The sequence below is a fragment of the Callospermophilus lateralis genome, chromosome 6 (genome assembly GCF_048772815.1).
Source record: "Callospermophilus lateralis isolate mCalLat2 chromosome 6, mCalLat2.hap1, whole genome shotgun sequence".
Classification (NCBI taxonomy): Eukaryota; Metazoa; Chordata; class Mammalia; order Rodentia; family Sciuridae; genus Callospermophilus; species Callospermophilus lateralis.
In genome coordinates, this window is record NC_135310.1 from 136,978,760 (window position 1) to 136,990,652 (window position 11,893).

The 11,893-nt window shown below is 43.0% G+C and overlaps 1 protein-coding gene across 9 annotated transcripts in view; it reads left to right on the forward strand.

The window, feature by feature from the left end:
* The window catches only part of Dusp22 (dual specificity phosphatase 22), a 62,708-nt gene extending 53,293 nt beyond the window's left edge, over positions 1–9,415 (forward strand). For 4 of the 9 annotated variants that reach the window (XM_076859104.1, XM_076859105.1, XM_076859108.1 and 1 more), the window contains 3 exons: positions 3,012–3,086; positions 6,185–6,356; positions 7,078–9,415. In XM_076859104.1, the coding sequence (XP_076715219.1) occupies positions 3,012–3,086; positions 6,185–6,356; positions 7,078–7,260 (430 nt within the window). In that variant the 3' untranslated portion in view covers positions 7,261–9,415. Of the gene's footprint in view, positions 1–3,011; positions 3,087–4,357; positions 4,422–6,184; positions 6,357–7,077 lie in introns of those variants that run through there. The other 5 variants (XR_013091661.1, XM_076859106.1, XM_076859107.1 and 2 more) reach the window with 5 other exon arrangements.
* The last annotated feature ends 2,478 nt before the right edge of the window (positions 9,416–11,893 follow it).

Genomic DNA, 11,893 nt, shown 5'->3' on the forward strand with positions numbered 1-11,893 from the left:
ATCAAAACTACTCTAAGATATCATCTCACTCCAGTCAGAATGGCAGCTATTATGAAGACAAACAACAAGAAGTGTTGGCGAGGATGTGGGGAAAATGGTACACTCCTACACTGCTGGTGGGACTGCAAATTGGTGCAACTATTATGGAAAGCAGTATGGAGATTCCTTGAAAATCTGGGAATGGAACCACCATTTGACCCAGCTATCCCATTCCTCGGTCTATACCCAAAGGACTTAAAATCAGCATACTAGAGGGATACAGTGACATCAATGTTTATAGCAGCACAATTCACAATAGCTAAACTGTGGAGCCATCCTAGATGCCTTTCAGTGTAAGAATGGATAAAATAATGTGGCATATATACACAATGCAATTTTACTGAGCAATAAAAGATAATAAAATCATGGCATTTGCAGGTAAATGGATAATGTTGGAGAAGATAATGCTAAGTGAAGTTAGCCAATCCCCCCCCCCAAAAAAAATGCCAAATGTTTCTCTGATACAAGGAGGCTGACTCATAGTTGGGTAGGAAGGGAGAGCATGGGAGGAATAGATGAACTCTAGATAGGGCAGAGGGGTGGGAGGGAAAGGGAGGAGCAGGGTATTAGCAAGGACGGTGGAATGTGATGGACATCATTATCCAAAGTACATGTATGAAGACAGGAATTGGTGTCAACATACTTTATATACAACCAGAGATATGAAAAAGTGTGCTGTATACGGGTAATAAGAATTGTAATGCATTCCACTGTCATTTATTTTTTAAAATAAAATAAAAAAGAGGGAGCCCTGGAATCTGAATAACCTGGGAGCTACTTCTAGACTTCACAAGTTGTCCCAGAGTTTTATAAATTGTTGAATTAGTTGCTGTTATCAGGGAGAGTGTATTTGGCCATAAGTAGAAAACTGTGTTCTCAGGGATAGAGGCATCTGCTAGGAAGCCTGCTAGTGGTACTCCCAGGCCTGGGCAGCAGACCCTGGATGTCCTCTAGGAGTCTGGCCTTTCCATCCTGCTGTCCTTTCACTCTGGGGAGTTGTCACTGTGGCCACAGGTGGCGATGCAACCTTGAGCATGGTTCTTGCCATTCCCTGGCAAGAAACTAGAGGCAACGATAGATCACTTTCCTTTCATCAGGAAGGGAACACTTTTCCAGAAATCACCATGTACACACAGCCTTCCCTTCCCTTCTCCATTGCCGTAGCTAGAGGAAACTAGGCCATTCCCCAGGCCTGAGCACTTTGCTGTCCCACACAAAACCAGGGCAACTGGCCATGGCTTGCCACATATCCAGTACTTCCAGATCAGAATGCTTCACTGTCACCTCTGAGTGGCTGGTTTTGCTTGAGAGATGGGAAGCTCTATCAGCATCAAGCCTTCCCTCCCTCCTGCAGCCCACAGTGGGAAGCCCAGCACCCCATTTCACCCCTCTTTGCACTCAGTTTTGCTGCCTGGCTCTTCTGAGGTCTCTCAGTACTAAAACTTCAGATTTCAAGATTAGAGCAAGAATGCTTTCTTGCCTGCTGTGTACAAAGCCAGTGTTTGGGGAAATGTTGCAATTCTGAGTCACTTTATATATTTATGTTCTGGGAGCATTTGTCTTTAGGACAGTTATGGAAAGCTGATCTTGCAGTGTCTTGCTATTTAGACCCTTCAGGTAGGAGTCTGGAATCTTTGGGTTAGCCTACTTGGACTTTCCACCTGAAGCAACACTTTGGTTGTGGACAGAACATGGGTGCCTGGGTTCCTTCTGTATGTATGTATGCAGGTTTAAAATGTCTTCTACCTCCCATCCATCCCAATCTCAGTGAGCACCTCCAGTGAGGCTTTCGGGTTTCTTCTGTAGTTAGTAGCTGAGAGTTGTTACACCACACCTGAGCTTCCCGTTCTGATTCATTGCACTTGCCCTCTCATTCTGCAGTCAGAAACAACATCTTATTTGTCACTGAATGTCTTGAAGCTTAACAGCATCCCAGGCAGATAGTCAGTACTCAGTGTTTAAATGGAAATGTATTTAGTTCATAGGTAGCTTTTGGTGTTTTACTGCTGTAGAAGCCAGTCAAAGATAGAATGTACTTTAAAAGCAGGTACTTGGTCCACTGGAGTACCTGCAGTTAGTCCACAGCTCAGTCCAGAATGCTGTACATGTAGTATAGGGCACACACACCAGTTGGGAACTCATCAAAGTGGTCCCCGTATTTGTTTCTCAAACAACCCAGCATTTGAACTTGACCTCTGAAAAGCTGCTCAGAAAGGAGCAGCCCATACCTGTGAGCAAGGACGTATAAATAGGCACTTCCTCAACAGTTAGGAGCTGAATAAGTGACTAGGGAAAGGAGTGGCCCAAAAATCTGAGGGTCAGAAGAAGGAAGGATTGTGGCATTGATAATCATTTAGAATTTCAGAATAGGTTGATACACATGGCCTGGTCTACCCCGTGAGGGGCCATGCCTAATCTCTGAGTTGCATTCCCCAAGCTACATGGAATGGTAGAGCAGGGATCAGAGGTGAAATTTCCATTTCCCCCTAGCAGTCCAGTGACATACAGACAGAACCTACCAAAATCTGGAGAGTCCATTGTGGGAGGATGCTTTTAGGCTTCTCAGGTTGTCACAAGTAAACTAGCTTCTAGGACAGGAACACACAGCCTGGACGCCTTCCTTATCTAGTTCACTTGACTATACAGCATTCACAGCCAGCATGAAGGTCCCTGGTTGAGCTGTTGATTCGGATTGAACATAGCAGGCTGAGCAGAACTATCAGTAAATGACAACTTTGTGTTTCATGAAATTCTAAAAATTCCACACCATGGGCAGCCTTCCCCAGACCTCAGCATGCCTGTGACCCATTCTAAGGCTAAGGCAGCCCTGGTCCCAGATAGTTGACCAGGTTTTGAAGGTGTAGGACTCTTGAGCTCTTTCAGAAAGGTGTTAGGTGGATTTTCTTTTCATTATATGTTGAGTAAAGTCTATGTCACTTCTCTCTCTCTTTCTGTTTTTATCCTGTGCCTAGGACAAGACATTTCAAAGAAAGTATTAAATTCATTCACGAGTGCAGACTCCAAGGTGAGGGCTGTCTGGTGCACTGGTACGTATGTTTCTTTCTGAATAATACCTTACTTAGTATTTTCTGCTTAGCTTGATGTCTCATGAGTGTCTTTCTCTGTGTGATTATTTCATCTCCTAATGTTTTTTCCTAAACCCAGAGTCTCAAACATGCATTCCACCTCTCCCAGATATGCATTAGTCATTGCCTGCTTTTGTTTCAACAAAACCCTACCTGGTTTTGCTTTTCTTTTTGTTGTTTTCCATTTTACTCACTGTGAGGATTTCTATAGGGACTATGAGGGTTACTAGTCAACAGACACTGTGTCTTAACATTTCATCAGAACAGCCTCCTGGAAACAGTGTCCCATGGACACCAAGAGACAAACTACCAATTCTGAAGGTTCATTCCTGAAACCTCAGTGACCTTTTCAAAGCACTGTTTCTTCCTAGAGAATTTTGATTGCAAATGTAGGTGTTTAGTAATGTATTACTGTAACACCAATATGACCATTTCCTCTCCATTTACAGCCTAGGGCTTTTAAGAGTGTTTGGCTTACTACTTTTCTTTGAAACAATCTAAATAGACTCAGAATTAGTTTATTGACAACTATCTACCTACACTCTTCTATATTTTATAGAGATGGTGGGGGGAGAGAGAGAGAAAGAGAGAAATAGTGTTGATGCACCCTATCCATGGATTCTGAATTTATGATTCAACCCACCATGAATCAAAATCATTCAGGAAAAGAAAATATTGCCTCTATATGAAACATGTACAGACTTTTTTTTCTTGTCATTATTCCTTAAGAAATACCACTACTGACATAGCCTTTATGTTGTATTTCTATATTATAATCCAGAGAAGATGTAAAGTATGTAGGAGGATATGTGTGGGTTCTATGCAAATACTATGCCATTTTGTATAAGGGACTTGAGAATTTTGGCATCTGGGGTGTGTCCTGGAAACAGTGTCCCATGGACACCAAGAGACAACTATGCACACATATACATACTGTGAAAAGAAAGTTACTCCACATACTCAACCCAGAGAATGCATATAAAACTCTTGGTCTTATACCTGGCAAATATTGTATCTGGCACATGGTAAGTTCTCAGGGGAATGTCATTTGTGTTACCAGTAGTAATCATGGTAATAGCTAGTTTGTCTGGGGAACTAGTAGTCAACATTCTGGATCCAGGGCTTTGTTGTCTATGAAGGTGCAGGCTGGACCTGCCCCTTTTCCCTTTGAATAAGGTGTGGCATTAATTATCTTAAAGCACAACAATCTTTTTTGACTTCCCCCAAAACAGCCACCATTGCAGTGCAAAGCTCTTTGAAAATGTGAAGCCAACTCCTGGAAGTGTTGCTGCTAAGGTTGGTGGCAGCCCCGTCAGGACAGAGAGAACGCATGCATGATAGCCAGAGAAGCCACTTAGGACAACTGCAATGTGTTCTGAAGGCTAGTCGGGGCATGAGCTATTTCAGTGACTTCAAGAGTGGTGTTCTGCCAATTTATACAACTTTGAAATAGTGTGATTTTTCATTTCACTTTTTAAAAGAGTAGGAAATGTGACACATATAAATAGTTGTTTTTTATGTTCAGTTACATTTGACTTTAAAGCACCTATGAGTGCATTTTGAGGTAAAATAAAGGGGAGTTCTGAAATTCCAACCCCTGGGCTTTTCCATGCTCCTGGTGAATTCAGATCTTCAGGGTTATAGCCTTGCTGCGAGGGTTTATTTTTGTAAAATTCCCTTAGTGTTTTTTATATAAAGTCCTTATATAAAGAACTACTACTTAGGAGTAAGGTACTGGTGGTATTATTATTATTTAAATATGTGTTAGCCAAATAGTCTAGAAATTCTTATTTCACACCACTATATACATCTAATTATAAGGCTTTTCTAAAAATGAGACATTTGCTAGACTTCCCAATCTTAAACCGTTGCTGGAACACTCTAAGTCTGTCAAAGCACAACTTTTCTATGGTTGCCTTAATTTGCATATGTATTTTAAATTGGTCTCTATGTTAGTCAACTTTGTGCCACTGTGACCAGAATACTAGACAAGAACAACTGAGAGGAGGAAAATTTTATTTTAGCTCATAGTTTAAGAGGATTCAGTCCACGGTTGGCCAGCTTCCCGGCAGAAGTATCATGGCAGAAGGGCCCAACAGAGGAAAGTTGCTCTGCTTATGTCAACCTAGAAACAGAGAGAGAGAGGGAGAGGAAGGGGTCCGGGAGAAAATAAACCCCTCCAGGCATGCCCTCGGTAACATGCTTCTTCCAACTAAGTCCTACCTACCTCTCAGTAGTCCATCCAGCTACCAGTGGATTAATCTATCATGTGAATTAATTCACTGATGAGGTCAGAGCCCACATGATCCAATCAGTGCCTGTGAACCTTGCTACACTACGGACCATGTTTTTAACATATGAGCTTTTGGAAGACATCCCAGATCCAAACCATAATAGTTTCCTTATAAGTAAGGAAACTGCTGGAGTTGACCGTTAGTGCCACAGAGCATCTGACCCCAGGCCCCAGAGCACTTGCAGTGTGCCTGCTCTAGTATTCTGCTCAATTATGTAAAAAAAAAAAAAAAAAAAACACAAAAGTAAGATTTTCTAAGGGCTTCTGGATTTCATGGGTTCTAAAAATCAGTTTTATTCCTCATGTCGCTAAGAAAACCAAACCAGACTTTTAAAAACCATGACACATTCTAAACTAATGCAGTTTATAAATGGACTTGTTCCACAGGTCCAGGAAGCCTCGAGTCCCCTTGGTATATTTGAGTTATTTTATTTGACCAAAGAAATAGGAAGTATCTGAGAAGAGGTTCAGGAGCAATTGAACATCATAAGGTAGAAGTGTCTGTAGCTCTATCCTATAGAAAATCAATGAAGCATGAGGCCAAAATGTTTAAAGGATGCCTGAGATCTAGTGGCACAGAGTAGGGGGAAACTGTTATGTTTCCAAAGGATTTCCTGGTAACATACTTTCATGCTGTCCATGTGTAATCCAAAGCAGGAAGACTCCCTAAAATGAGATGCCCTGAATCCCCAGCCCCAAATAGGTTGGGTGATAGACACATGGTTCCAAAACTGCCCTTGCACTCATGACCCTCTCCATTCTGCAGCTTGGCTGGGGTCTCCAGGAGTGTGACGCTGGTGATTGCTTATATCATGACCGTCACGGACTTTGGTTGGGAGGATGCCCTGCACACGGTGCGTGCAGGGAGATCCTGTGCCAACCCCAATCTGGGCTTCCAGAGGCAGCTCCAGGAGTTTGAGAAACATGAAGTCCACCAGGTAAGCAATGCTCATTTGCACGAGGCTTTTCAGATGCAGGCAACTGCCCTGGGACAATTCCTTCAGTCCCAGAATCAAGAAGGTTGGAACTGAAGAGGCCCACAGAGGATATTGGGTTCAAGGGTGCTCACCTTTATCCCCACGGAAGTTGTCACCAATCCATTGTGCCCCAGCTACAGCCATAGGGGACTTATATCCCTTGTCATTTTCCTTGCGCCTGGTACTCCTAATATTAGCATGTTCCTCTTCCTTTCAGTAAAGTACCATTTTCTTCATTTGCTTTGCTTGCTTGCTTTTCTTTTTTGCTTTTAATTCATTTAGCCTTTAAGTTTTTAAAGATGTATTTAGCCAGGAGAGGGTAGTAGGGAATATTGTTCACCACTAATCATGTAAACTCAAATTTTAGGTTCTTCTTTATAAAATTACTGAATTGTAAAAATTCTCCATGTTTTTCTTCTGGATTCAGCAATTTAATCTTGGCTGCCAGTATTAAACAGATAGCATGAGGACACTTGTTTCTTGTAAGGAACCCTCAGCAACAGATAGTAACTGCTCCATCCAAGTCTGTCAAGTAGATGCATTGGTTTGACTTATTTTTATGTCCTCAGGTCAAAACCTTGAAGGAACAGTTATTTCTATTAGCTGTGATTACCCAGTGCCCTTTGATTTCCCTGTTTAATGCAGGTGTGTGACATTTCAAATTTATTTCCAATTTCTACAGTATCGGCAGTGGCTGAAGGAAGAATATGGGGAGAATCCTTTGCGGGATGCAGAAGAAGCCAAAAACATTCTGGGTAAATATAAAGAGCAAGGGCGTGTGGAGTCCCAGCCTGGCACCAGGCGGTGGAGCAGCTTTTCGGCCCTGCCTCCCCTGGCCTACAATAACTATACCACAGAAACCTAACACAGAGGGATCTGGTGCCTTCCTTCCTGCTGCTTGTCTTCCGGGTTGCCTGCAGGCTCCCTGTGGTGTGCTGGTGTGCTGGCTACTTCCTCCAAGGACTGCAAAGTGAATGACCACTGCAAAGTGGACAGCTCAGGGCTCCTTCCCCAGTGACCCCACCCAGTCCCAAGTCCTCTTACTTCACCCACCTTCCCCCCTGACCTTGGATCATGGCCTCACCTGAGCTTGCTGTACCTGGGATGCTACTGGGCTGACACACACAACATGTGCACATGTGAGTGAGTGCATATGTACAGCACTTAAAAACATGTGAGAGTGTATGCCTGTGAGCGTGTAGAAGGGTATGCATTGTGTGAGGGTGTGTGCATGTGAATGTGTCTGTGTGGGTGAGCTCTGAATGTTCATATTGCTGGGAGTCATAAAATTCATGCTGCCAGGATTGGCATGGCCACCTTTCCCTTTGGCTCCAAATGGAAGGCATTTGAATTTGACTTCTGAAACGCTTCTCAGCAAGCAGCATGGAAGGTATTCTATGCCTGGGAGCAGAGGTTGAGAACTCAGGGGATGAGCAGCTGAAAGCAATAGCCTCTCCCAGAACCTGGGATGGTATAGTGGGGAAAGATGGGGCCCAGACGCCTCCTGAGGGAAGGTGGCTCCAGGGACCCTGGAAGGGGTTGCAGGGTGGAGGGCATACTCAGTATTGCCTCAAGCTTAGTATGAGTGCACAGGCCCTGTACTCCTTGCTGCCTCAAGTCAAGGCCACCCATCATGTGTCTGGGTTCTAAGTGATGTTTGTTCCGTGTAAGACTGACCTTGATTGAATTCCATGATGAGCAGGAGTATATCAGCCAAACTTGGCATACACTGTTGGGCCCTTCCTGTCTCCTCCTGTCCAGCTTCATGCACTCCCAGCCTTGCTGTTCTCATTTTGCAGGGCCTTTCTCAAGGTTTGCATGTACCTACAGGAAATGGAAAGGAAGAATATTTGTTAGACACTGTAGATGTTGCATTTCAAAATGCCTGATCATTTATTAAGTTCCTTGGTGTATGCTGTGGATTTGATCTTTGATCTCAGCTACCTCATTAAATAATGTTTGAAAAGTTTTTGTGTGTGTTTGTGTTAATCCAGTCAATTCTGCCTCATAATTCAAAATGTTCAGTTATGATTGCTTTTGAAGCCAAAGGGGAAGACATCAATATCATTGAGCTGCTTAAATTTTTTACTTGGGTTCCCATAATGCTTTCTGATGGGCAAAGTTCCACATTCAGGCTGTGAGAGCACCCACAGTTTGCAGCCAGGCAACAGGCATCCTGGAATGCTCTGCCCAACTCAGTGGTCAATCCTTTATGCCAACTTAAATTTCTTAAGCACGCAGAGCCACAGGAAAAAATATACTCAACCTCTCCCTAAAAAGATGTTGCAACCTGGGTTCTCCGAATTCCACCACAAAAAGAGCTCCTGAATAAGAAGAGCAATCTTCCTGTTCATGTAGAGGGTATGTCAAAGGTGAGCTCTTTGGGGACCAAGGAAAACAAAATCTCTGACCGTGCACATGTATAGGCCCCAGATGTGCAACAAAAAAGAGAAATGTGGCCCTAGAATCATTTCTTCAACTAAAACAATTTGCCTGTAAAGTATATTTTTTCTGTAAACCAAAAGAAATGTAAATATGCTAACAGAAAAAGCATTTAAGAGGGCTAAGGATGTAACTCAGTGGTATAGCAGTTGCCAAGCATGTATGAAACACTGGAATGTGTTTCTGTCCTCAATGAAAGGACAGAAAAATATTAAGGCTATTAGAGTGAATGGTTAAATATGTGTAAACATTTATGAATGACCACATATATTCCTGTAGGTTTTGAATTGTTTTTATATTTGTTGCCAGTAATGTTCTTTCTCCACAGCCACTCCAGGAATTCTGAAGTATTGGGCCTTTCTCAGAAGATTGTAATGTACCTGAAGTTTCTGAAATATTGCAAAGTTTAGGCTGGTGCTGCCAAAAAGAAAAGCAACATAGAGTTTATTTTTAAGTGTCCAACAATGGTTTTGTAAACTTGTTTGTTTTCATCTTAAACTGCATACGTGTGTAATGTTCTAATATGTTGAGAACTGTGAGATTATTTAGCAAAAGAAAATATTTTTACCAAAACTCCACTGCTGTGTCTGTTTTTTTAACCTGACTTTTGATGCCCATACAGCTATCTCAAGAGCCCTCTTGCACTGTTTTGGTTACTGTTTAGGAATTGTAAATTGTTTCTCATGAACAACTACTCAAGGAGGAAGCCAGTACTGGGGGTTGTGCAGTGTAAACTCTTTCCTCATGTTCTTAAATTCCCCAGCTTGGGAAATGTCTCTTGATGTATGTTTTATCCCATGGTTTGTGTTCTCCACAGTGGAATTTACCAAAACCTACACATTTTTGTTAATAAAGGGCAACTTAACCAAGTTCAACATCATGTGCAAGGCATTCTTCCTTTGTTGGAGCTTGAAGATCACATGGGTTTCTATGAAGGCTAACAAAGCAAGATTGAACCTGCTACAGGCTCAGTTCAGAGGCTGTTTTCCTCCAGTGGATAGTACAGTAGAGACTAGGAAAGGCAAATCAGTGTCTCCATAGCAGAAAAATTGATCCTTGGACAGGGGGAGTAGCTCAGTTGGAAACCACTTACCTAACCAGTGCTCAAGGCCCTGGATTCAGTCCCCAGCACTGAAAATGCGTGCACACACACAACAGACACAACGAAAAATTGGTCCTCAATGCAGGGTTAAAGAAATTGAAGTTATGCTTTGCCTGAGCAGAGTGAGAACCCTGGAATTACTGCATTTAACATAGGAATACACAAGCCCAACTATTTCGTGAACATTCCCCACACATTATTTGCTATTCTAGATGTTCAGCTTTTAACGTGAAATGCAAACTGACTTGAACCAGTCACGGTAAATGGAGATAAGAGTGGCCAAGCAGACAAATGGACCTGAGAGGAGGGAGGTGGAGAGGGGACAGTCAAGTACTCATGGTGACTGTAGAGCCATGAAGGCTTAGTGGCCTGTCTACTCTCTGGGATCAGAGTGCCAATGCAGTTGTTCTTTTGTATCAGCATCTTCCAGCGCTGCATGATGTATATGTACCTCTGCCGTGATTAAGTTAGGTGTGAGGAAAATGTTAAAGAATGACCTGACTGAGTCCCATTCAGGGCCACTGAGTTAAGACTGTTCAGGCACCTGGAACACAAGTCCCAAGGGCCAGACTCATGAAAATTAATGTAGAATTCAAATTTCAAAGTTCTTAATTTATTGGGGAGGAGAAAATGCTGGTTTTGCAAAGACTAATTTAATCCCCTGAAAAGGCTGTATCTCTTCCTCTCATCAGAACTTTTGGGAAATCAGTGTATCCCTTGGGTATTATGTAGGGAACATTTTTTTTCAAGTCTAACTTTATCATGGCAAAAGCACACCATACCATACCAGAGGTATACAGTCATGAATTTGAGAGCTAAGGGCTTTGTCCTGATCTGGCCATGTCCCCAGGCAAGAGTGCTATTGCCACAGCCAAGGAAACATGTGCCACCCATGGTGTCTCCCCCGCCCCATCCCTCCCCTGCTTGCTCCCTGAAGCTGCCTTTCCTGTGTCCTAGGCAGACCACCCTGGTTCGTGGACTCTACCCAAGGCAATTGTGTCACTTAAGTCACATTTTTTGGAGCACCCCCCTTAAACTTGAAGTTACACTTTTCCCTTACTAGGGGATCCTGCTAGAGCCCTTTAAATTTTATTGAGTGCTGTCTAGTTTCTATGTGCCAGGGAACCCAATTTCCACTTCTGGGATACTTCATATCACTCATCCACAGAAACAGCTGTAGACTTTGGTGACTGAGGTGTGTGTGCACATGTGTTTTATTGTTTGCTTATTATTATTATCTCAAAGAGCTCCTTAGCTTCCAGGGGAGTCACATGTGCTGTGCCTCAGAGCCTGCTGAGCTCAGTCAAGTACCTAGACACTTGGGTGGCTTAGACAGCAGGTACCTGGCAGCACCCAAGGAGATATCTGAGCCCACATTCCACAGGCAGAGGTGGTCATCAAGTGCTCTTCTGCATGCCAGCCTCCAATCACAGAAATAAGGAACACACCAAGGGCCACACCCCTGCCATCCTACATCATATGGCTCCTCCCAGAGTTATTAATAATTTTATTGAGAACATGCTTTCAACACACTTGTATTTATATATGTACTTAACAAGAAATCACCAAGACTGCAGAGGGTGGTTCCTCTTCCCTTTCCCTTTTTATTGCCCAGAGAAAGGATGAAACAAAAGAAAAGAAAGAAAGAAACTTAAAAAGCCTGTCACTTGTCACTTGGAAGCTTTATGCCCTTCTTTGACTCAGTCTCCTTGTCCTCAGATGCACCAAGACACAATCCACTGTTGAAGAGGGTCACACACTGGCAGTGTCTCATCTTGCAGAAAGGGCTAGAGGCCTCACTTTCTTGTTTCCCAACCCCTGCTTGAGGCTTTTGAGTTTTGTGACAGCAAATAGTGGGACATAATTATTTCAGTGTCATTTCTACTAGTATCACAATTAGTGTCCTATTTTGCAGCTCGGGCTCAACCAGCTGTATTAACATCTGACAGGTTGC